The sequence below is a fragment of the Mauremys mutica genome, unplaced genomic scaffold (assembly GCF_020497125.1).
Source record: "Mauremys mutica isolate MM-2020 ecotype Southern unplaced genomic scaffold, ASM2049712v1 Super-Scaffold_2380, whole genome shotgun sequence".
Taxonomy (NCBI): Eukaryota; Metazoa; Chordata; order Testudines; family Geoemydidae; genus Mauremys; species Mauremys mutica.
This window is the reverse complement of record NW_025423354.1, coordinates 54,130-80,145: the sequence shown is the minus strand read 5'-3', so window position 1 is coordinate 80,145 and position 26,016 is coordinate 54,130. Positions and strand designations below refer to the sequence as shown.

At 45.2% G+C, this 26,016-nt stretch overlaps 2 protein-coding genes across 2 annotated transcripts; both read right to left on the bottom strand.

The window, feature by feature from the left end:
- Positions 1-252: 252 nt before the first annotated feature.
- On the bottom strand, positions 253-11,338 carry LOC123361468 (fibroblast growth factor receptor 3-like). The gene is made up of 6 exons (XM_045001434.1): positions 11,293-11,338; positions 8,375-8,526; positions 7,235-7,383; positions 7,026-7,147; positions 429-539; positions 253-290 (listed from the first exon to the last, which is right to left on the bottom strand). Exons 1-6 carry the CDS (start codon positions 11,336-11,338, stop codon positions 253-255), a joined length of 618 nt encoding a protein of 205 aa, XP_044857369.1.
- A 5,370-nt stretch (positions 11,339-16,708) lies between these two features.
- On the bottom strand, positions 16,709-26,016 carry LOC123361508 (tumor necrosis factor ligand superfamily member 10-like). The gene is made up of 5 exons (XM_045001459.1): positions 25,891-26,016; positions 21,610-21,762; positions 19,221-19,266; positions 18,296-18,388; positions 16,709-17,243 (listed from the first exon to the last, which is right to left on the bottom strand). The coding sequence occupies exons 1-5, from the start codon at positions 26,014-26,016 to the stop codon at positions 16,792-16,794; spliced, it is 870 nt and encodes a 289-aa protein (XP_044857394.1). The 3' UTR covers positions 16,709-16,791.

Below are 26,016 nucleotides of genomic sequence, written 5' to 3'. Positions count from 1 at the left end.
AGCTCCATTTTTTTCCCAAAAAAGGAGGACAATAAGGAAAAGCTTTTGAAAAACCAGTATCGATAACAGGTAGAGCCATATATATATTTGCTCCAACATCTAAAAGCCATCCAACTTCTCACTGAGCAAAGCAGTTAGTTATGTCTGTGCACACAATTAATCTTGTGGCTAATTCAGATGCATGAAGAAAGGGTGAAATCCTCCTGGCCTCTACACAGCCAGAATAAGAGGCTCCAGTAGCACAATATTACATTACAGGGGGAAACCGCTCTGCTTGCTGGGCCAGAAACCTGCAGTAGAGGTATGGAAAAGCAACTGTGTACACATAAGGCTGAGCTAGTACGGTGTGCACCACAGAGCAGAATGGGACTGCTTCCCACTGAAATCATGAAGTACGATGGTAGCATATGGCCTTCTCTGAAACATACCATCCTGCGTGCAGGCGCCTAGGAGGTTAATGATATTTTTGTGATTCCCAATCATTTTCAATATTTCCATTTCGGACACCAGGTCAGAAAGATCCTCGTCAGTAGCATGATCTGGAGAAGACGAGGGGAAAAAAGAGAAAGAAACTGTTAGGAAGGGAATAGGCGTTTCTTAGAGTCTAGAGAGTAAAAGCATAACTAGATTGCATTAGTACTATACAGTATGTTATACACGCAGTGAACGGAGGCTGGCCATGTGGCCATCTGAGCATTTCTGAGAGCTGGTCATCCTGCAGGAAATGTTAATCAGGAATCACAGAACTGGAAGGGACCTCGAGAGGTCATCTAGTCCAGTTCCCTGCACTCATGCAGGATTAAGTATTATCTAGACCATCCCTGACAGGTGTTTGTCCAGCCTGCTCTTAAAAATCCCCAATGATGGAGATTCCACCCCCCCCTCCCCAGGCAATTTATTCCAGTGCTTAACCGCTCTATTTGCTTTTGTCCCAAATCAGGGTGAAAACTTGAAACATCAAAACTTGTTGCCAAACAAAAAGTTCTGAAAAATTTTGACACGGAAATAAAACATTGTGAGTTTTGTTTTGATGTTTAGAAACTGAAAAAAAATTGGATTGTCAACTTCAGTTTTAGGATTTTTTTGGGCTTCACCACCACTCTACCCCACCTTTTTACATCCATACAAATAAACTTTTTCCCATTTTTTTGTACTGGAAAAGAATCAGGGGCAGGTAAAATATGTCTGGAATCGTGGGGTAAAAGCCCCCAGAATAAATTGGAAAACCAATTTTGTTTTTTAGTTTTCAAAATCAAACCAAAACACAAAACATCAAAATGTTTCAGTTTGGCAATGTTGAAATCTTCCCCATCAAAAAAAGTTTAATCAAAATTGATCAATGAGGTTTTGTCAAACCCCACTTTCTCATGGAAAAATTTTTCATTTGGTGTTAGTATTAATACTGTGCAGAACCTCAGCACTTCTTGCTTTGGCTTAGCCATGCCACTCCCCTCCAGGTGTTTTCCACAGCTAGTCAAGTCACTGCAGCTTCAGTGCTTTAGGCAGGGAAAACAGGAGAATCTGGAGAAGCCCAACCAATCTCATTGTTTTGCCTCTTCTTAAACTGTTGAGATGTAGTCTCAGGGTATGTCTACACTACAAGACTATTTCGAATCAACTTAAGTCGAATTTGTGGAATCGACCTTATAAAGTCGAATTTGTGTATCCACACTAAAAACACTAATTCGACTGTGTGAGTCCACAGTAACGGGGCCAGCGTCGAATTTGGAAGCGGTGCACTGTGGGAAGCTATCCCACAGTTCCCGCACTCCCCGCTGCCCATTGGAATTCTGGGATTTCCCCCCAATGCCTGCTGGGGGAAAAAATGTGTCAAGGGTGGTTTTGGGTAACTGTCATCATTGAACTGTCAATCACGCCCTCCCTCCCTCCCTCCCAGAAAGCGCCTGCGGGCAATCTGTTCGTGCACTTTTCTGCTCAGTGACAGCACGGGCACCACAGCACTGCGAGCACGGAGCCCGCGGCAGTTATGGCCGTTATCAACTCCTCGCACTTTATCGTCCACCTCTTCCACAGTCAGCTGCTGAGAAATCGGGCTACTTTTCAATGGTGCTGTGAGCACTGGTGGACCATGGGGGACGTTTTACCAACATCAACGTCGGGTGGCCAGGCAAAGTTCATGACGTGCGTGTTTTCAGGAACTCTTGTCTGTTTAGATGCCTGCAGGAAGGTAGTTTCTTCCCGGACCACAAAATAACTCTTGGGGATGTGCAGATGCCTATAGAGATCCTCGGGGACCCAGCCTACCCGCTAATGCCCTGCCTCGTGAAGCCCTATGCAGGCACCTTGCACAGCGACAAGGAACTCTTCAAGTACCAGCGAGCAGCGAGCAGCGTGACCTGTGACTGTTCAGTTTCTTTACAGAGAAGCTGAACCTGCCCCTGTTTCTTTACCAAGTTACTGTTGACCAGCATCTGCAGTTACATACCCCGTCCACCCCACTTCCCCCACTTCCAACACACGTTTAAAAATAAAATACATGTTCCACTGTAACTTTACAAAGGTTTCTTTATTGATGACTTTGCATTAAAGGGTTGAAACTGGGACGCAGACTGTGCTGGGTAGGGTGTGCGGTGATGTAAAGACCACCTCTAAACTCGAGGAATGACAGGCTCCTGCTCCCAGAGCGGTCTGCAGTGCCGGACCGGTTGTTTCAACGGAGCCTGCCATCCCTCCTTTTTGGGACTCTGTGTGCGGGGGCTATGTGGCCTTGTGGCAGGGGAGGACGGATACAGATTCCTCTGCTGCGTGGCTCTGTGGTCCAGGACAGGGACTGTTGCATGAGATCTGTAACCCCCCTCCCCCGCTACAAAGTCACGTACCCCCCCCCCCACCCACCCACACAGAACCTGCAAACCACCTCCCATACCGACCAGGGTGCCTACTGACTGCACTGTGTGTGTGACCTGCTGCTGATCCTGCCCCCATCTCTGTACCCTGCTAAAGGTGACTGTCCTATGCAATACCCTACCCCCTTCCCCACCCACCCCTTCAAACGCAGCATTGTGTAAAAAAGCATGACGGAAACAGTAATTAACAGCAAATTATTTTTAATAATTAACCAGACAGTCGGGATGAAACTGGGATTGGGGCTAGGATGAGTCCGGAAGGGAAGGAATTCTCAAAAATTAGGGTATGAGAGCTTCTGTGAACTTGAGCACTCGGCTGGGGTGCAGTGACAGTTTTCACGGCCCCTGGCACCACTCCTTCTGGTTACTTTGGGTGACGGGAGGTATGGGACTTTGTGGCGGGGGAGGGCGGTTGCAGATACACTGCGGGGGGGCTCTGTCCTCCTGGCTGCGGTCCTGCAGAACATCCACAAGGCGCCGGAGCGTGTCCGTTTGCTCCCTCATTAGTCCAAGCAGCGTTTGAGTCGCCTGCTTGTCTTCCTCACGCCACCTCTCCTCCCGTTCGCTGTGTGAGCGCTGGTACAGAGAGAGGGTCTCCCTCCAGTGGCTCTGCTGGTCCGCCTCGGCTCGGGAGCACCCCATAACTTCAGCGATCATCTCGTCCCGTGTCTTTCTCTTTCGCCGCCTAATCTTTGCCAGCCTCTGTGAGGGGGATGCTGTGGCAGGTCTGGAGACAGTCGAAGCTGTGTGATGGGAAAGAGGGAGTGAATTCCTTGCAAAGATACATTTCTGCGAACAATGAACACAGTCTAGTCTGTGTCTGTGAACAACACCATGCACAGCACCTATCTCGTCCGCACTCCTGCAGCAGGCAATCCGGAAAGCATAAACTCTGCCCCTGTTCCACCCCATCGCAGTGTCCCCCGACCCTTGGAATTCCGGGTTGAGATCCCAGTGCCTGATGGTGCAAATTTCATTGTCGCGGGTGGTTCTGGATACATGTAGTCACTCATTCCTTCCTCCGGGAAAGCAACGGCAGACAATCATTTCGAGACCGTTTTCCCTGGATTGCCCTGGCAGACGCCATAGCGTGGCAACCATGGAGCCTGTTTTGCCTCTTGTCACTGTCACCGTATGTGTACTAGATGCCGCGGACTGAGGCGAGTCAGCAGCGCTACACAGCAGCATTCATTTGCTTTTGCATGACAGCACAGATGGTTATCAGCCATATTGTACCATCTACCATGCCATTGTAAATTGGCATGGTAATGATGGTTACCAGCCGTATTGCATTATACCTTCTGCTGCTGTCATAGGTGCCCCTGGCCGAGATCAGCCGGGGGCGCAAAAGACAAAACTGGGAATGACTCCCCGAGTCAATCCCTCCTTTATGGTATCTAAAAATAGAATAATTCCTGCATAGAAGATGGGGCTAGTGTAGTAGAGATCCAGTGTTTCAGAGAACCAGAGAGCACAGCCGCTCCATGTCAGATTATGCAGGAATGATGAGCTGCATGGCATTCACAGGGGGTGCTCCTGCAACAACCCCACCTGTTGCTTCCCTCCTCCCCCAGCCTTCCCGGGCTACCGTTGCAGTGTCCCCTGATTTGTGTGCTAAAGTAATAAAGAATGCAGGAATAAGAAACAGTGACTTGTTACTGAAATGAAATGAGGGGAAGGCAGCCTCCAGCTGCTATGATTGTCCAGACAGGACATTAAGCAGTGTGGTGGGAGAGGAAAACAGCATCCTGCTGCTATGACAGTCCAGGCAGTACAGAATCTTTTCTTTACACATGAAGGGCGGGGGCTGATGGAGCTCAGCCCCCTGTTGCTATGATGAAGACGGTTAGCAGGCCGTCTACTTATGGGCTGATGATGAGGACGGGTACCAGTCGTATTGCACTACACCATCTACAGCAAGGCTGATGATGATGATGATGGATATCAGTCATACTGCTCCGTCAGCCACCCATGAGGCGGAGGGGGGAAAGGATGCTACAGTACAGTGCCGCAGCATCGCGTCTACCAGCAGCATTCAGTACACATAGGGTGACATTTAAAAGAGTCAAGAGACGATTTTTTTTCCTTTTCCTTCTGGGAGTGTGGGAGGGGGGTACATTGACGAGCTATGCCCTGAACCGCCGTGGACAATGTGTTTGACCGTACAGGTATTGGGAGATCAGCCAAGAATGCAAATGCTTTTCAGAGACTGCAGGAACTGTGGGATACCTTGCGTCCTCAGTCCCCCCTCCCTCCATGAGCGTCCATTTGATTCTTTGGCTTTCCGTTACGCTTGTCACGCAGCAGCGTGCTGAGTCTCTGCTACACCGTCTGTCCGGAGATTTTTTAAACATACTTTGGACCAGGCGTAACATTACAGTAATTCCCCTAATTAGATGCAGGAGTCGCCGAGCGAGATCGCACTGAGGAGGGTCACTGAAGGAGATAGAGAGCGCATGCTGCGTGAAAGCCAGCACAAACCAGGGCCCTATGCAGCCGTGCTCAGGGAGGCAATGCTCATGAAAGCCTGGCGCGGAAAAGTGTGCTACCACAGAGCACCCAATAAGGCAGCTCTCCCCAGGAACCTCCTGCGGAGGCTTTTCGATTACCTCCAGGAGAGCTTCGTGGAGATCTCCCAGGAGGATTTCTATTCTATCCCCATATATGTAGAGACCTCCTTTTCACATACTTCAGCTTCCTGTTATATTAAGAATAAAAGTTTACATGTTTAAAGTACTTACCGACTGCTCCTTCCCCTGATTCAGGGTCCGGGTTAACGGCCGGGGAGGGTTGGTAGGGGATCTCCGTGACGGTGATGAAGAGATCCTGGCTGTCGGGGAAACCAGCGTTGTAAGCGCTGTCGCCTGCCTCGTCCTCCACAAACCCTTCCTCATCTTCCCCGTCCGTGAACATCGCCGAGGAACTGTCCGTCAACACTGTCCCATCGTCAGAGTCCATGGTCACTGGTGGGGCAGTGGTGGCAGGCTCCGTAGCGTCCGTTTGCCGCTTTGATTTTTTGGTAGCCTTGTCTGGGGTCCTTGATTTTCACGCGGCGCTGCGTTGCATCCCGCCTGTATCCTCCGTCTCTCATGGCTTTGGAGATCTTCTCGTAGGTCTTTGCATTCCGTTATTTGGAGCGCAGCTCCGAAAGCACAGACTCCTCGCCCCACACACCGATCAGATCCAAGACTTCCCGGTCAGTCTATGCTGGGTCCCTCTTTCTATTCAGAGATTACATGAACTCCTCTGCTGGAGAGCTCTGCATTGCTGCCGGTGCTGCTGAGCTCGCCCCGATGTCCAACCACGAAATGAGATTCAAACTGTCCAGACAGGAAAAGGAATTCAAATTTTCCCGGGGCTTCTCCTGTGTGGCTGGTCAGAACATCGAAGCTCGGACTACTGTCCAGAGCGTCAACAGAGTGGTGCACTGTGGGATAGCTCCCGGAGCTACTAAGTTCGATTTGCATCCACACCTAGCCTAATTCGACATAGCCATGTCGAATTTAGCGCTACTCCCCTCGTCGGGGAGGAGTACAGAATTCGAACTAAAGAACCCTCTATGTCGAATTAAATGGCTTCCTGGTGTGGACGGGTGCGCGGTTAATTCAATTTAACGCTGCTAAATTCGAATTAAAGTCCTAGTGTAGACCAGGCCTCAGGAAGCTTGGCCAGGGTTCCGTTTGATAGGAAGATCTATTGAAGTGCTTATATGACCCTCATCACCCAAGTAGACAAGCACTTTACAACCCTGAATGGATTTTATACTCAATACACCCATGAGATCGGGAAGCATTATCCCTATTTTAAAGGCCAGGTGCTCTGACAAAGGGTAAAGAAAGTGACTTGTCTAACATCATAGAGGAAATCTGTGGTTGAGCTAGGAACTGAACCCAGGTCTCCTGTAGCCAAGTCCAATGCTGTATCTACTCAGCTACCCTTAAGATAACACTCACCACTTCCTGTGATCCACCCTAACAGAAATCTGTGGAAACAAGCATCAGTTATGGAAGCCAAAGGGAGAATTTGGCCTTAGGTTTGCTCTTCTTATGTAGTCATATTTTTTAAATAAAAAATGAACCCCAAACCAAGATAAATGCCAAGGGCAAATGCCTAACAGCCCCAACTCCTGCCATTCCTTCATGGTGCTGTTCTCTGTACCTTTTAACATCTTGACAGCTACAGTGATGGCCTTGTCTGGTTTGTCCTTATCGATCCCAGTCGCTTCTGCCATCACCACTTGACCAAAACAACCTTCACCCAGAGGTTTCCCCAGAGTCAGGCTGAAGTGACAGACACAAACAAATGAATTAATGTGTGACCAGGCTGAGGACTGGAATGAAGACAGAAGAACGACACGTTTAACTGACCGAGATCTCGCTAATTCCCACTTGGGATCAGCAGGCAGCTCGAGCTCTGAGACATTTGCTAGCTTCAGCCCATCGCTGGATGAGAGGTGGGTGAGATTGACCAGCGGGGTACCGGAATTCATGGAAGGGTTTGACTCCAATGACACTGGCTTCAATAGAGCAAATAAAATGTTATTACCAACTGCCTCTGTGTCAGATACATGCAGCGGTGCTTGAAAAGGAACCAGCCAAGAAAATCACTTTGAACTAATCTTTGATTATTGAAGACTTACAATCAATTGTAACCTGGAAATTAAAAATATCAGTCTCATATTATGGGAGTGTATCTATCTAGGCAGGCAGAGCCAGATCCTCAGCCAGTGTAAACCAGAGCAGCCTCACTGAAGACAGTACTCTATTGATTTACACCAGCTACATCAGTTTAGAGCGGTTCTGGCCCATATGCATGGAGTGTGTTTGTGTCCATGGAGTCAGTCCCAGCTTTCCAGTCCCAATAGGTGGTTTACAGCCAGAGAGGCTGAACCAGCAGGGTTTGCAGTCCTTTTCAATTCCTACGCTTACTGCTCTGCAGTGCCAGTCCCTGATGCACGACTGGATGGGATTTTTATTGTACAGAGTGCCATCATTGTCCCTTGCGGAAAGAAGGCCCAATCCTGGACCCACAGAAATCAGTGGAAGTTTTGCGAGTGACTTCAGTGGGAACAGGACCAGGAATACACTTCTTTTCCCACTCCTCCCCTTCATGCTGGCTACGGCCACAGGACTGTAGGCTATTCTCTGGAAGGTCCATTTTCCCTGGGGTGTTGTTACGTGTGGCCAGCAGGGCTGGTTTAAGGGTCTGCTTTACTAGTCCTAGGTAAGCCCAGGGCTCTGTGGAATTGCTGGCCTCTGACAAACAATAACTGCAAACTAAAAAGAGAGTTAACTGCCACACACTACGTTTTCACTGAAAAAAAAAATGAATAAGTGAAACAAACTGAGACACGGGGCCTGACCCTCATTCAGGCAAAGGGCCCGCTGATGTTAATGGGATTGTTGCCTGAGTAAAAACATAGGGTCACGTTCCTAACGTAGAAAGGAAATGTAAAGGTAGGTTGGGGCTATAGGGGGGATAGGAATCTTGTATCTACTTTCTGTTACCTGTACAGTAGGGGTGTTCATGGCTTTTTTGTTGGTCATTTTCACCCTACAGACAATCATGATGACAACCACCAAGAAGAAGAAAATGAAGCCAACCCCACAGCGGAGGATCACAGCAAAAATGGAGCCAGAATCATCCACCTCCACTAGCTCTGTAGAGTAACAAGAGACGGAAGTGAGGAGTGAGGACAGGCGACAGCAGCCAACATGTACACATGTAGTGCGAGAAATTCAGGTAGGGCCTGAGCGAAAGCTCACTGTCACCAATAGGAATCTTCCCATTGACTTCAGTGGGAATTGGATCAGGCCTAGGTTGGACACCTCTTTGTCTATGCGTAACCCTGTTGGACTTGGCCCAGGAGCCCTGCCAAATCTGAATGCCTACAACATTGCAAACAATGCAGGATCGGGCCCTTCCTCTATTTCACTCATCAGTTTTGACTCCAATGCTGGCAACAGATGTGCCCCAGACAAGGGATTAACAGGGCAACTCAAGCTAAGATTTCAGTGTATCCCACCTGAATCACGCCTGTCTCCAAAGTATGGTGAGGTTAAAAACACGATACTTGGGGGAGGATAAATGGGAAACTTGGCTTAATTATATTATAATTCATAATGTAAATATTTTGTTCGGACAAGTAAAGGAAGGACAGATGATCTCAATAATTTTAGCAAAAATCCCACCCCAGGATTCCAGAAAGTCGGAACTTCCCGTAGGCCCCTTGAACAGGCATGAGCGCAATCATTTTGATGGCTAGAACATAATTAGCATCATGCACTCAGAGCTCAATCCTGCAACCCCCCCTCAAGCAAAGCGCAAATCAAGAATGATTCCCCACCTGCTCCCTTCAGTCCAGGCACTTCTGAATTTACAAGGGGTCAAGGCAAAACCAAAAACATACTAACAGAAAGAGGATGCCCCATGATTCTTTAATCAGCAGTGGAACTCCTTATAGTGAAATTACTCTGCTTCCTTTCACACAGTCACTTCACTCTGGGCTAAATGCTGAGCTGGGTAAGCGGGTGCACGTGGCTTGAAAGCAGTTGTACAGCTGCACTCGTGGGCACAGTAATGAAGAAAACTCATGGGGGAACACTAATCCTTCGTGGGCAAAGGGAATATGAAACCACTGAAGCTCCACCCCAAAGCCTATTGATTTCAATGAGTCTTTCCACTGACTTTATTGGACTTTGGATCAGGCTCTCAGTGACTGTGTCCATGAAGAAACATAGCAATGTGAAAAACGGGGGTTCCACTCATAATCAGGGCATGGCTATTGTCTATACATACACGTACAGACTGTGCAGCAAGCTACATGGCTGTGAGCCAGCTTAGCAGATGAGCTGTGGCATTTCTAAATTGAACACTGAAGCATCACCAAGAGGAAAGAAAGGGCACAGCGCAGAAGGAAATACCTGGTAGAACCGTCAGCCAAGCAGAATGATGTGAAAACCCCATAGAATTCCCAGCGAGACAAATATATTCCCCTGCATCCTCAAAAGTAACTGACTTGGCCAAGGTGACAGGGGGCCCATCGGTTGCAGGGCGGAAAATAAATGTTGGCATCCTTGCCTCAAAGTGATTGATGCACGCGCACACGCACACGCACACGTGCTCGGTGTGCATAATCCCCGTGAGCAGAGTTAGTTAACCTTCCCAAGCCTCTGGACATCAGTTAGAAGCCAACTGCCCCCATACAGCTGTCAACAGTATTTTAACAACGCGTTTTGGAGCGGATTCTTGGTACACAGAATCAACTGGCATCAGTGATGCCAGTTCTGCACACTACAGAAAACCAAGGGCTGATGCAGAAAATGAGTGGTTAATCAGCTGTCAGCACTTTTAGCTACAGCAGGTGAATTCAAACGGAGCCACTGTAACCAACTTTCACTAGTGGTTATCTGGATCCCCATGCCTTGTTTGAAAGGGATCAGAGCACAATTAACCTGTCAAAAGCAGCGTTACTACTGGACATTGGGTGTAAGGGCTATGAAGCAAATATGGCTTGGTTTTAATGGAGAGGGTGTCACGCTCTTGCCATAAAACTATACTTTCCCCCCACCTTTTGTATCTCGGCATCTGCTCAAGTAACAGTGTTGACTGGCCTACATTCCTAACTTGTTTCTAAGTGTTGACAACAAAGCATGTCACTGCATTTAAATGTATACGTAATAGAAAGACAGAAAGGTTTTGACTGAAGAAAGGTTTTGGCTGCTGACGATGATGGGTTCAATTCTGATGCTCTTCCTGGAGATTTCACTGGGCATTCTGTCATGTAATTTACAGGTGAAACTGGACCAGATTTGATGCCAGAACTTGGGGTGGGGAGAGGGGTGTCTCGATCTAAACCTGTTACTGATCTGTCTCTATAGTGGCTTATATCATAGCCTTGCATCTTCACACCCCTCTTTATCCTTCTCTCCTAGGCATTTGTAAAGCACCCATCATGGTAGTATCTAGGATCTGAACTCTGGTAAAGCTTGGCTCCAGATACGAAGCATGTGTCATAAACCTAGATCCAAACACTCCAAACATCCAACCACGTGTCTTGCCTATTCTAGATATAAAGTGTCCATCACCTCATTGTATGGGACTTGAGCTCTGGGGAAGTGGGCTCTGAATACAGATTCAAACTGTGGGTCAGAGCTCTGTTCCTGTGACACAGAAGGTGTCTGGAAAGGTTTTTTAAAAACAACTAAGGAAAAGTTTTAGTCGAAAGCTGAGTCCAGACCCAGGGGATCACAAGAAGGATGTTCCCAATTTTGGGCAGTCAGTGTACTCGATAAACCATTAGAAACATGAAGTAACTCGTTGCAGACTTTAATCAACATCAGTGAGACACTGGAAATCCCTCTGGTTTATTTGGTGTTGTCACCAGGGCTGACGAGAGGGTAGGGGGGAAGCCAGTACAAATTACCGGGGCCCGGCAGTCTAGAATGGGACCCTGGCTTCCCCAGCTTCATCGGCCCTGTTTAGCCAGTCCACTCTTGCTGGGGGGCCTGAAAATTGTTTTTCGCTGGGGCCCGAACCCGCTCTCGGTGGCCCTGGTTGTCACTCTTGGCTCCTTGAGAGACAAACATTTGCAGACACACTTAGAAACTAAGACCATGTTTGCTAGACTGGTACGCAAGCCGGTGCAATGGTCTGGGGAAGGGATAATCCTCAGTCTCCCCCTTCCAGCCGCCCATTCCCTTCTAGGGTCATTTAACACACACAGGCTTACAATATTATAGATTCCAGCAAGGATTCTATAATATTAATTCTCTTTGGGAAATGTCATGTGATAAGTCATATGAATTTCACTCCTCTGCCATTTAAGAATGAACTGTATATAATTTATTTCAGCCATGTTTGGAAGTCTTCTCTTCCCCCGTTTTGAGTTTTGATGCACATTAGGGGGTATCTAAATGCCATTTACCAGAGGTAAAAATTAGAGGTTAGGATGGGATATTAAAAAAAAAAAAATCCAAACTTGGATGTTGCAAGTTCCAGCTTTCTTCTGCTGGCCACGGATTTCCAAAGAACAAAGTCTAAACTACTCTGAACTCTGGAGAAAAAGAGAAAGAGGAAATGTTAATTTGTGATTCTGGTCTTTGCAGGTTAATCCACTGGGCTTGATCCTCAGCTGGTGTAAACTGTCCAAGCTCCACCAGCTGTTGATCTGGCCATTCACTTTTACCGGGCCTAAATCCTGGGATAGAAACTCCATCGTACCTGAAGAGCTTAATCTTCAATAAATGATACACTGAACTGATTTAATTTTTACTTTCTTTCTGGCGCAGATCCTCACCTGATATAAATGGGCATATCTATCTATCTAAGCTCTACGAGGGTAGGAGGCAAGAAAGAGAGAAACAAAGCGATGTTTCTGTATCTAGAGAGAGAGAGATCTTTTTCTAGGCAGACAGAGGGATTACACTCCTATTGGTTTAACAGACCACACACTGCCTCCGATAGCTTTTTAAACATTTACTTATTGCTGGAAGGTGCCTCTAGAGAAAATAAAGTGCTATGGTGCAAGAGATGTGACTGTGATGCAGAGGATGAAACTTTTCTATCTGAACTCAAGGGTAGATTCACACCACAGGAAAGTGGGAAGTGGAATTACTTTTACCTTTAGGTTTAATTCTGCGAGCATAATTTAGTGCAGCTGTCGTCACACATTTTTGTATAAATGCACATGCAAGCCTGAAAGAGCATGTAATTAGTACAAAATGTTTGTGCTGCACTGGGTGACTTGGAAATGTTATCTATAATCAGATCAGTTGCAGAGAGGAGTTACCTCCCTGATTCTCCTCTCCTTAACTTCTCCAAAGATCTAGAACTGCCTGTGTGCCCTCAACCTTGTCAACAAACCACAATGTGCTGATTAGGAAGCTTCAAAGGTTTAAGTGAAACAAACATATTCAGCTCTTCCAGGAAGAGCCTGAGTGAAGGAGGAGGAAACAGTCTGGAAAGAGAGAGATTTTTCTTTCTTGTGACTCTGCTGTGTTTATAACCATCTCACCAACTATTCTGTTCCCCAAAATGGTAAACAGGAAGGCATTTGTATAGTACAAGAGGGGAAAAACATCAAGAGCAACTGATTTTCCTGCTAAGTTACTGCCTTATTTTGATGTACAATTACAAGGTGGCACAGAAATTGTGGTCAGATAAGTCGCCTGGTTAGGCATTCATTTACTGGTTTTCGGTGTCTGTGGGCTCTGTTTGTAGACATCAAAATCACGCTGCCAACCGGTCCCTCTTTTGTATTACCCAGGGCAAAGGGGCTTCCAGCATTTCACCACAAGAATGTTACTGGACCGAGTCTCAGTATTTCTGCCGGGCTCGTGTTACACGTCTGAATGATGACAGAGAGAGGTCTGTTTAAGAGCTTAGATCAGATTAGGTGAAGGTTTCTAACCATCACAGACACGTTTTGGATCAGCCTCCCGAGGGGACCAATGGGGGCAAAAAGCTGAGCTCGATACCTTCATGGAGGGGATGGTATGATGGGCCTGCCGACAATGGCATGTCGCTGATCTGCGACTGCTAGCAGCAGATATCTCCAAAGGCTGGTGATGGGACACTAGGTGGGGAGGGATCTGAGTTACTACAAAGAATTCCTTCCCAGGTGTCTGGCTGCTGGGGCTTGCCCACATGCTCAGGGTCTAATTGACTGCCAGATTTGGGGATGGGAAGGAATTTTGTCCAGACTCAGATTGGCAGAGTTCCTGGTTTTGGGTTTTTCTGTGCCTTCCTCTGCAGCATGGGGCATGGCCTGGGTCATTTGCAGATGTAAACTAGTGTAAATGGTGGATGTTTTTTGTAACTTGAAGTCTTTAAATAATGATCTGAGGACTTCAGTAACTCAGCCAGAGGTTAGGGGTCTATTACAGGAGTGGATGAGTGAGGTTCTCTGGCCTGTGTTGTGCAGGAGCTCAGACTAGACAATCATGATGGTCCCTTCTGGCCTTAAAGTCTGTGAGTCTATAAACTGTCTTGCATTGAACTATCAAAAAAACTTATAAGCGTTTAGGAGGAGGGACTGGATTTTTATTAAGTATGTCTGCTGCCTCGCTCAATTGGCATTTGTGAAAGAAATGAATTTGTTTCAATCGTTTGTAATCACATGTACTGTGACGTTTGGAACCGCATCACTGTCTGCTTTCAAATACAAACACATTTAGAGGAAGAGCACTCTCATTTAAGCATAGGTTGGCTTGTATCCTACGTACAGGGATCAGAACCACACTAAACCATGCTTGTTGATATGGGTGTAACTAGCAGGGTGTCAGTCAGTGTGGACAGGGATTTTTTTTCCCCTGAAAATTGTGCTAGTGAATTTTCTTGAAGGCTAACTTTTTAGCAGTGTGCCACTACGTTCGACTGTTTGCCTCAAACAAAACCCAACCCCACCACATTCGGGGAGACGTGGTTAAACTTTGATAATAGCTATGTATCAACAGAAGTGTCACTAGTACAGGTCTGTTCCAAGTGTGGACCAGGCTATATTACAAAAGAAGTTGCTGTGGTGGAGGAGCTGGTTTCACATTAATTCCCAATATGGTTAAAACACTATTTGGCCTTATAGATGGGCTCAGACGATGCTGTTAGTACCTGACAGAAATTGAGGCTTTATCAAACAGTAGAATGGATTTAGCAGTAGTTTATTCACTTCACCACAACCAGTAGCTTGTTCTAAAAACAGCTTCTTAGGTTGGTTTTAGGACTGCATCTTCCTCCCCAGTTTAATTCACTTCAGTAGCTTCCAGAACTGATTAGCTGATTGCCATATTTGGGGTCGGGAAGGAATTTTCCTCCAGAGCAGATTGGCAGAGGCCCTGGAGGTTTTTCGCCTTCCTCTGCAGCATGGGGCACGGGTCACTTGCTGGAGGATTCTCTGCACCTTGAGGTCTTCAAACCACGATTTGAGGACTTCAGTAACTCAGACACAGGTTAGGGGTTTGTTACAGGAGTGGGTGGGTGAGATTCTGTGGCCTGCATTGTGCAGGAGGTCAGACTAGATGATCATAATTGTCCCTTCTGCCCTTTAAGACAGGGTGACTCATAGACTTTAACGATACATCTTTGCAAATGCTTAGACACCCCAGCTCTTCTCTAGCTTATACAAGTGCAGCCAGGAGATTGAACGCTGTGAAATACTGACCAGACACTCCCTCCCTGAGCCCAAACGTCCACACCCCCTCCTGTACCCCTGCCCCAGGTCAGAGCCTGCACCCCTCACCCAAACTCCCCACAGCCTGCACCCCAAACAGGGCCGGATTAACCTTTTGTGGGCCCGCATAGGGGCGAAGGAGACATGGGGTGGGGGGGCAGAGTCCTCAGAGCGAGGGGCAATGGGAGATGGGTCATGGCACGGCAGGGACAGCCCCGCTCCACCCAGCCCAGTACAAGAGCACTGTTCACAACCCGGGAGCCGCCAGACGTACACTGGCCAGCCCAGCCCTGCGCTGCCATCGTGCTTCTTCCCCTGGGGGAGGGCCCGTGCTGCACCATGCTACCCCCCTGCCCATTGCCACAACCCCAGAGACCCCCACAGACCACCCTGCCCAGAAATCCCGACCCCCAACACCCAGTGCCACGCCCCCCTCTGACCCCCCCCCCCAATCCTCCCCGCCCAGTTCCCCTCTGACCCCCTGCGCCCAGCGCCACACCACCTGGAGACCCCCACAAAACGCCCCTGCCCAGCCCCCCTCTGACTCCTTACACCCAGCACCACACCCCCCAGAGACCTCCCCCAAACCCACCTGCCCAGCCCCGCTCTGACTCCTTATGCCCAGCGCCACACCCCCCAGAGACCTCCCCCAAACCCCCCTGCCCAGCCCCCCTCTGACTCCTTACGCCCAGCACCACACCCCCCAGAGACCTCCCCCAAACCCAGCTGCCCAGCACCGCTCTGACCCCCATGCCCAGCACCATGCCACCTGGAGACCCCCCCGCCCAGCACCGCTCGAACCCACTATGTGCGGCACCACCCCCCGCCCAGAGACCCTCACAAACACCCATGCCCAGCACCCCTCGGACCCTCTACGGGGAAGCAGACCTGGGTTATTAATTAAAGTGGATAGTGGTTTGTGAGTTTTTCAGTTTGAGAAGCACCCTATACAATACCCTAATGAAGACAAAAATAACCAGGCTGTGATCCCATGCAGCACTTAAGCACGTTTAACTTTAAGCACAAGTATCCCATTGATTTCAAATGGAGTACTCGCATGTCAAAGTTAAGTATGTGCTTAAATGCTACTGTAGTTTAATTGTTTGCTAGCCTTTCATTTTAGGAAATCTAAGATTCAAACATAGGGCCTGATCCTGCAAACCTTATTACTCAAGAGAGCAGTCCAACTGGCATCAGAGGGACTTCTGCTCATGTAAAGATTACTCACAGGAGAAAGAGTCAGCAGGATAGGGTACAAAGTGTCGTTCATGATAAAATCCATTTTCCAACCTCAATCTAATCCCCTATGCAAGTCTACAGTCTCCATCTAGTCCCCGTGCAAATCCACCTTTCCTGCAGAGGGATTGTCACAAACGAGGTTTTGAGAGGCTTTGGTAGACTGTTATAGGGAACCTCAGACAGTGCCTGCCTGCACTTGATCTGATCCTAGCCAAAACCACTCACCTTTGACACGTTAAAATCCTGGCAAGTCCTAGAACGCTGGCATGTTTGGGGATCTGCTGTGCTGTTATACAAGGCACAGTCATATGCAGCTGTAGCCACCTGCTGCTCTTCCGCTGGATCATTTATCAGAGCAATCAAACCTTTCACAGGATGAATTAACAGTGGGGATTCTTGCATTGCCACTATTGCTTCGAAGTCACTGTATTGTCACAGTGGCTTCCTCCCTCCTCTGCCACCTTAGATTATAGAATTTAAAAAATGATTCCTTTAGGAGTCTGGTTTTCTGTTAATCATTTAGCTGATCAAAAAGGCTCCAAAAAAACTTGCTTCTTTGTCCATGTCAACTATGTCCTCGTTACGGACAGAGACAAAAATCTTATCATCCCTTTTTAGCTGAAATACTCCACCTTGATATATGGAGTAAAGTCCATATTCTGCCTTTTTAGACCAGCAGCTAGTTCTTGCACTTTTCATGAGAAGGATAGGCTCTGGATATGTCGTCAGTTTGTAAACATACTGGACCATTTGCTTAGGGTTTCTGCTTAGTGCTAACGGATCTGATTCTGAATCCTCGTTCTCGGGTTCGCTGAATCGAAAGTAAGTTTGAGAGTAGATGTAATAAAACCCTGTTCTGGGTATGATTAACTCCCCATTTTTCAACTCCACATTATAGAGGAATGAATGGTCTTTCCTTGAGGGTTCCCAGGTATTTATTTTCTGCCCAACACCTCTTCTGGGTGAGGAATCTATTTGAGGGGGAAAAAATAGAGAAGAATATAGAGCTAAATAATGCTGTGTGCAACAAAGTCCACTGTCTCTTAGCTGATGAGACTGTTTTTCAAAAACTAAATAAGAGCAATGGGCCAGATCCTGCATCCATTGGCTTCAGATGGTCCCGGATTGGGCCCAATCACTCTTAAAGGGTATGTCTTCACTTGTGGTAGATTGGCACTGCTGCAATCGATGCAATGGGAGAGCACTTGAGTACTCCACTGCCCCAAGAAGCATAAGGGAAGTCGACGGGAGACACTCTCCCGTCAACACAGCACAATGTAGCCACCGCGGTAAGTGGATCTAACAACAACAACTTCAGTTACATTATTCACATCACTGAAGTTGCTTAAGTTAGATTGGTTTACCGCGGTAGCGTAGACCAGCCCATAGATTTCAAGTTTCATTAAGTAGCAATTTGGCACATCACTTTGTGGGGACTTATTTTAGTTTTGATCTTTGAATCCTTCCCCACTGCTGCCTGAAATACAGAATGAAAATTAAACCAAGTTGCCACGTGGCTACTGAGCAAAATAATGTGAGAATCCTAACTCAGCCCTGGGTTTCCCAGAAGATTTGGGAACTTTAGCAAGTCCTTCAATAAATCTGGTGTGAATTTAAATTTTTTTATGTGCTTCTAGGCCCTCATACACATATATTTCTCCAAAAAGACACTGCAGAGGAGATAGGCAGAGTTACAAAGAGGGAATTTTCATTAAAAAAAAACAACTAAAGACATAGAAGGAAGGTGCACCATAGATACCCAAGTTGAATGGGGTTGATACTACTACTAGAGTGAGCTGAAGAATTATTTTGACCAAAACTAGAAAATCTTTGATTTTTTAAAGCTCTCTCTGTTTTCTGGCCAAAAAAATTGCATTAAGTCCATGAGAAACAATCAAAAAAAGTGTGCCTAGAATAATCAGTCAATATTCATTTCTGGAAAATCACAAAGCACACATATTCAGTGACCTTTCCCTATTTTGTATCCATTTTCTTCCTTCATCAATATAGCAAAATATCTTACTTGATGTGGCTAGAGAGCTCTTCTTATTGCGGCTTCCAGTTAAGTGAGCTGCTATTCTGTGTCCATGGTTCTGAGATCCCTGTTCTTCAGTTCCTGGAAGAGTTAGAGACATTTCAGTTACATGAAGATGAGAAATAACCATTTTAAATCTCAAATTAGAATTAGAGAAACAACAAAGCCATTGTCATCTCCATGGAAATACGTGACTGCCTAATTACTAAATTGACAGTATTTGAGGAGTTGTGTTTGTCAAAATATTTTATTTGACCAAATCAATGAGAGATTGAAGTGTAATGGTTGATATGGTCAAAATTTCTCTGAACTTCCCATACTCTCTTTGAAATGCCTTTTTAAGCCTTCTATATCTTCCCCCCACTCAAAACCAGTGCCCAAACACCCTGTACTAAAAATAAATATGTGCTCATGGAAAGGGTAAATATCTTTTAAGGCCAAATTCTGTGGTCTTTACTCAAGCAAAATTTCCTCTGACTTCTTGAGCCAGAATGCTTCTTGATAGTCCTCCAGGGGTGCATCAGTTTCAGAGGAGAGCTGTGCCCAATCCTTAATTAATGTACCTGCACAACAACAAAGTACTATTTGTTCTCTGAAGCACGGAGAGGTTAAACGAATTGCATAAAATCACTGAATCAGAGACAAGAACAGAAGCCAGGCACTTTTCCTGAATCCTGGTTCCATACTCTAATAACTTGACCACATTTCCTGACTGCTTAATATGTCTCTTAAAAGAATACCAACTAATAACTGTTACTCATCTCCCATGCTTTGCTGCAGAAGAACTGTACAACTGAGTAAGAAATTAGGAACTATTCTCTACAACTGGAAAACATGTATGGAACCACTGCACATCTGCTACCATCGCAGTTTCTTTTTTATGTGCTAAATAAATGTGTTACATTAAAAATACCTTTCACCGCAGATGAAATGTTTTCTTCATAGTTTCTTGATATCATCTGCAAACACACGTAAAGAAAACTGTTTTCTTTCTAGGAAATCAGTAGAGCAGTGACAAAGATGCCAGAAACACAACTATTCCACACACTCTTATATGCCACATAACTGAACAAACTCCAGCATTTGACCATCAAACAAATTTGATTCCTATTTGTAAATAAAAGTGGACATCAAAAGGAAACTGTATCATTCATTTCTCACAACAAACTGTTTTGCAGTAATTTTAAATATCTGGGGCCAAACTGCAAGGGAGCTCATCCAATTGAGTGTCAAAGTTCTTTGTAAAATCTGGCCCTCAATAAGAGGAAATATAGAGTTCAGGGCATCAGATTCTGTTTGCAATTACTCCAGTGTAGGTCTGGAGAAATTTGATTGTGGAATAATTCACTGGAGTTACTCCAGATTAACTCTGGTACAACAGAGGAGAATTAGATCCAGTAGTTTTCACAGTGGCAAAACCATTGATATATAAATAACGGCAGGAATTTATCTGGCTTAGTCTTTGTCTACACTGCCACTTTCAGTGCTAAAACTTTAGTCTTTCAGGGGTGTGAAAAAATGCCCCCCTGAGCGACAAAAGTTTTAGCACTGAAAAGCGCCAGTATACACAGCGCTTTGTAGCTCCCGGCGATAAAGCTACCACCCCTCGCCAGGAGAGCTTTCCCCCGGCGATACAGCGTGACTAGGCTGCCCATGTCACAGCACTGCTGCAGCCGCGCTGTAATGTGGGCAGGGTAGACATACCCTTATTTACTGTAGTAAATCTCATACCCTGTTCTCAGGCAGTCTATCACAAAACTTACATTCAACATCTTGAGCTAAGATTCATGTGAAAAGTTCTCACTCATAAATTCCTGGCTTTCTTGAGGTTTTAATCAGATCCCACCTTATTTTCATGTAATTTTGATGTTAGTTCTTTATTAAGCAAAAATATTCTGTCACTTGAAGCCATTACTATTTCTCCACTGTAACTCATGGTTCCAGTGTCATGGGAAGGGTATTTTGAATGCACTGGAATAGTTTCCATTAAGCAATGATGGCTCCTCAATCGTAATAGCTCCATGAGAACAACAAAAGCATTGTCATCTCCATGGAAATGTAAGAGACACTGCCATTATCTAAGGAATACTGAGATTACACAATGTAATGGCTCTGGAATACCTTAATCTGCATTTAATTGACCAAACAGCTTTCTTTCTAGCAGAGTGTTTATATGGATATGGAAACAGCTACAATATGAATATGCAGCAATTGCTTCTCTAGGAAATTCTGAATCCTAAGTGTCTTCCCAGTGGTAGCAGTGTTAGAAGTTGTAGTGCAGACAGGGTGAAGGGCCTTTCTCCAACTATGTTGTATAATTGCAGGACTACACTGGTGCAGAAAAATATTTATGAATTTTCCCATTGTAAAAACCTACTAAGTTAATATAGTGAACCAAATTCTGCCTTCAATTATACCAGTTAAATTTGGAGTAACTCCGTGGACTTCAGTTTGGGCCAATATTTTATTTAAAACAGACCTCCAGTGCATCACTGTATACTAACTAAATCACTATTAGTTTACTAGATCAGTGTTTCTCATCCTTTTCAATTTGGCAACCCCTTATTCAAAGTAAAACTTCTTCAAAATTACGTTTGTGATAAAAGTGAGAGTAAAGTATCAATGATAACCCTATATAATTTATTAGTGTGTATGTGTGTGTATTTTGAAAGGCTGACACACAATACCTGACCTTGAAGGGTAAGGCTGTGTGGGGAATGGGGGGGAGTGAGATTTCCAGTTTAGAGATTGTAATAAAACCGTCAAGGCTTCATGACATACCTGTTCTTTGTACAGTTGTGAGGCAGGAGGTGAAAAGTGGTTTTCTTTATGATAACAGAGACTGTGGGCAAGATTTTGATCTCACACCTGTTACATTTCCTGTGGCTTGAGTGGAATCACTCCTGATTTGCTAGTGTGAGTGAAAGAAAATCAGGCCCTACATCTCCATGCTCTGTCACAAATGAGGAGAAGGATAGACAGACATTCTAAATAGTGGGCATGCTAGACAAACATTAGTGGATGAAGCCCTCTTTGGGATGAACGTAGTAATAACTGGTCACCTGTATTTTCCGTTTCCTAAATACAGTGAAACTCTTAGTGAAATGACAATTTTTGTTCTCAGAAGAACTTCACTGCAGACAGAATTCCTTTATATCTGGAATTGCGATTTGACCACTAAAATGCAAGGAAACAATTTGGGATTTGCATTTTATTTCACTAGTTGGAGCTTAACTCTCTGAACCATCTGGATTGTTATAACCAAGCTCCATTGTTTAGTTTGTGTGAAAGTTCCAAAGTACCTTTTTAATTAATTTTCCTAGTTGCCACTTCAGTTGCCAGCAGGGGTCACTCTCTCTTTCTTCATTCTCATTTACATCCACATGTTTTATGAAAGTTCCCAGATCTTCCCCAGTGAGACAAGCAATGCCACTCTTGGAATACGTGTCCTGGAGCTGTGGTAGAAGGCAATACGCTAGTTAATTCACTTAATGTGCAGATATATGATGCATTTCTAAAACTCTTGTGTTTAGGAAAACTTTTTCTGTTCTAAGTAACACCAATATGCTACAGCAAGTTTATTTATTTTTATTTATTTTATAAAGGAGAGTTAATCCTGACTTTACATACTTATTTAGTTACAACCAGATACCTAATATGCAAGAATACACTTACATTTTTATTTCTATATGGTCATAAATTGGACATCCAGGACTCAGCTGAATACGTTTATGCACTTGCAATATCTACGTCACTAATGCTGACAATTATTTTATCAGCTCTGACATTGTTAGAATTTAGTTCCTCCACTGAGGACTGAAGATGAGTCTGAACATCAGCCACTAACCCACTCCCCATGTCTGCACTTTGGGCAAATTCCACCCCAGATTCAAACCTTGCAGCTTGGGGCATTTTCTGTAATGGAAGGGGGCCAGAAGACCACATTCAAACCTCTTCCCTATGAATTTTGAGGAAGCTGGCATTCAGATCTGATTCCACATCTCGGTCTTGTGACTTGGGCCCATCTCTACATCATTCACCTCTCTAAAGAGAGAATTCCTTCTTCTGATGTGTAAAGAGAAAGAGTGAAATCAGAGCCCCACTGAAGTCAATGGCAAAAGTCCCAATGTCTTCACTGTGGTCAGGAATAACTTTCCTAGTTATAGTTTACAAATAGTAGTTTAAATAGTTAGTAAAGAATATAGTGAACAACGAAACCCTTCCTCGAGCTCTGCTGCTTCTGCAGGGGATAACCCATTATCAAAACTGAAGCTGGCACTTGTTGCTTAATGTAAGAACACAGTAACCTAAGCAGCCTAGAGAGATCTCCTGATCCCATTGAGTTCAATGGTTCATCATCATCCACAACCCCTGTTAAGACCTGTATGCCCGTAAAGTTTGGAAAGGAAAGAAACTAGTGAACATACAAAGCATTCAGGCTGGCTGCTTCTTCTTGATTTAATAGTTTAAATTGAACCATTCCTATCTTAAAGGATTTTTGTTTGTTTGTTTGTTAATCTGCTGCCTCTGGAAGTTAATGTACTTAACATGTCACAGTTTAAACTATTCTTCAAGCTTGGAACATTCAGCACCAGAGAACAGGGGGACTGTTCTCCACCCCTCCCCACACCATTCCCATCCTTTCCCGTCTGCTTGAAAACAAAGGAGGCAAGCCACAGATTTCCCGCTGTAGCACGATGGAGAGAATTCAACCATCTGACCCTGCAAATCCTACCTCACTTAACCTCAAGCTCCTGACCTTTGTGCAGCAGCATCTACAGAGAATTCTCTTATGTTTAAAAATACTAGCCTATTCTATAATCATTGACACAAAATGCTCTGACGGACAGGAGTATCCCTACAGGCTTTTGGATCATTACTGCAGAATAGACTAGTATTTTTAATATAAGGCCTCTTACTTTCGGAACTTTACTTAAATTGGTGGAAGTAAGCTATACACCTTTATACTAGTGTAACTGCATCCATGAGAAGGGGTTGGTTTTTAAACCAATATAATTAAATTGATACCAAATCTGTGTGTAGACCAGCCCTTACCAGACCACTCTCCTACCAGATCTAGGGACCAGGAAAGGAGAGGGCGCTTCAAAACTTTTCTCTTCAATCTGGAAGCAAACAGTACTGCCATTTCTGCTTTCTGCTTACTTGTCACACACCTAGCCCCTGAGATAACTTTACTGTACTAGTACCTGGTGTTGCTGCAGTATCTTGCATCTACAGTGTTTAATGCACTCTGCAAACGTGAGTGTGGCAGGGAAGTATTATCCCCATTTTAGAGGTTAGGGAAATGGAGGTGCAGGGCATTATGAGTCTTAATGAAATGATATTTGTACAGCACTTTGAGATCCATGGAGGGAAGGTGCCACAGAAATGTTAAGTGGAGTATTATTAGTGAAGTATTTCTACAACTTCACCCATTACCTAAGGGCAACATTTGGATTATGCTTTTAAAGTCAATGAAGTCTGTTTTCTTCACTCTCCTATATCCTGGATGTGTAATTAACTCTACCGGGCTGAGTAACTGCTTTTCAGCACTCCCCTCCCATAAGCCAAACTAGGCTGTTCAAAAAGCTTTAGCCATCTTATGATCAACAGATGGTTACATTTAGCTAATCAGATGACTATCCATGTAGATTGAGAAAAATTACCTAGCATTAAATAAGATTTTTAATTTGTACAGACAGCTGAAAGGATCTGACCCCTGGCCAGTGATGATTATTTGACAGAAGTCTCGAAATACAGATACTATGAAACAGCAAAAAGAAGGGAAAAGAGGGACCAGGCTCACTGATAAATATCACTAACCATAACCCACAGGTACAATTAAGGTAACAAACTGTATTTACAGTTCTAATATAGCGATACCTTACATCTGTGTGCAGGAGAACAAAAAGGATGTGTGTAATAGAGACACCATATAATATTATTATGCAGATACTGTACCTAGGCTATTTTCAGCCCAACAGAAATCCCCTTCAAAGGACTGGAGTCAGCCTTCACACCACAAAAGGGTTAGTTATTCTCCTGCAATAATAAGAGCTATATCTGAGGTAAGAATTGTTGGACGTGGTTTATTCAGGATAGTAGAGTACTCTTTCAAAAGTTCAAACCATACATAGTTGGAGGAAAAGCAACTAGGAGAAGGTGCTGTGGTTACTAATTGCTGATGTTCAAAAGTTTGATAACAAAGAACTTTGAACCAAGTAGACGAGGGTTGGAACAACTTTGCCTACATTTCTCTCTTATCGCCAGTACAGTGTAACCTATTTTCTTAAGACAAATGAAATGTTTCTGTAGATTCCTAATTTCACCAGATATGAAGCTATCAGAGCAACAAATTCAGCAGACAGGTCCCCAGATTTATACACTTAAGAAGTCTGGTATTGATTGTAGAGTGGTGCAAATCATCTGATAAGAATTTCCCAAACCATCTGATTTAGCCATCTCAAAAGAAGCGGTGAGTAGAGTACTACTAAATTTTGCAGGTGGTAAATTCAAGGGTTGCAATAGTATTTTATACTTATACAGCACCTTTCAAATGCAAGGATCTCAAAACCCTACAGAAATGATATACCTAGAATGCTGCTTGTGTTCAGCCACCTCTGGAGCTAGGGAGAGCACCCAGATGGACAGCACACTATAGTAGGGATGGCAGGATAGGAAACGTGGATGGACACCTAGACAAACCCACTATCCCTACAGAACTGCCATGGGGTCATGAATGTCCATATAGGACCATGGTTTTTAAAGTCTTGTGCAAAAGTCAACCAGCCAAACGTTGCATGGACCTTCAATTACGTACTTAAGAAAAGATAAATGGCTGAGCTGATATATGAACCTGTGGTTGCAGAGTGTGGAAGGCGCAGCCCCCTCCACAGACATTCCCCAACTCTCTGCGTGGGGGCAATGATCAGCTTGTGTCTGCCTGAAATTCTATCAGGATTAGTCACTGTCCGAAAGCAAAGTAGTGTCGTTGGGTTTCTCTTTAAGCGTGTGACTATTCGGGTGAGAAGGCTGACTCTCCTCCTAGCCCCGAGCGCTACTAATGTTCCAGCAGTGCTGACAAGGCACAAATTGGAGAGAAGAAAGAGCGACTTTGGACCATTAATGAAAAGCGCATTTCTGTTTCGGGGGGGGGGGGGGAATAAAAGTCTAAGGTGAGTTTTTAAAACCTCTCTTTTCGTGACCTTCGTGTTCTGCATAAAGAGCAAACAAACCCAGCCTAACCCACTTCTCCTACAATGAAAGCAAAAGCGCTGGATCTCTAAGGCTTTTCTGCTACAATAAACACTGCCACACTACAGTTCAGCTCGGGCCCAATCCTGCTCCCTGCAAACACTGGGAGTTTTGCCACTGCCGTCAGTGGGAACCGGATCACTCGTGCAGGAACCCATACAACCTTCCTTTGAGCAGGACAAGGGCACACACGATGCGTTGGTTTTTCGTGGCTAGATTTGCAGGGAGAGTGAGAGAGAGAACGAGGAACTGCCTGTAGGCTGGCCAAATCAGCCTGCAGATTGAGCAGTGCTGGATCCAGCAACCTAGATCGCCGCCGTGGTACTTACCTGTTTCAGCTCATTAGTGAAGTAAAGGAAAGTCACCGCCACGCAAATGGATTGCAGCAGCACAGCGGAGATCAGCACAAGCCCACAGGTCTGGCCAGTGCTGGGGCCGGCCCTTGGCAGCCTCAT

Bases quoted from the DNA above. Each gene is read 5' to 3' on its own strand.
- LOC123361468 (XM_045001434.1), bottom strand. From the start codon at position 11,338: ATGAAGCTGGGGAAGCCAGGGTCCCATTCTAGACTGCCGGGCCCCG. The intron at 7,384-8,374 runs GTAACAGAAAGT...GCTCTATTGAAG, and splicing joins TGAACACCCCTACTGTACAG to CCAGTGTCATTGGAGTCAAA. The intron at 7,148-7,234 runs GTCAGTTAAACG...CTGTCACTTCAG, and splicing joins TGGGAATTAGCGAGATCTCG to CCTGACTCTGGGGAAACCTC.
- LOC123361508 (XM_045001459.1), bottom strand. From the start codon at position 26,016: ATGAGGCTGCCAAGGGCCGGCCCCAGCACTGGCCAGACCTGTGGGCTT. The intron at 21,763-25,890 runs GTAAGTACCACG...CTTCTACCACAG, and splicing joins TCACTAATGAGCTGAAACAG to CTCCAGGACACGTATTCCAA. The intron at 18,389-19,220 runs GTATTTTTAATG...TAACTCTTCCAG, and splicing joins CATTTCATCTGCGGTGAAAG to GAACTGAAGAACAGGGATCT.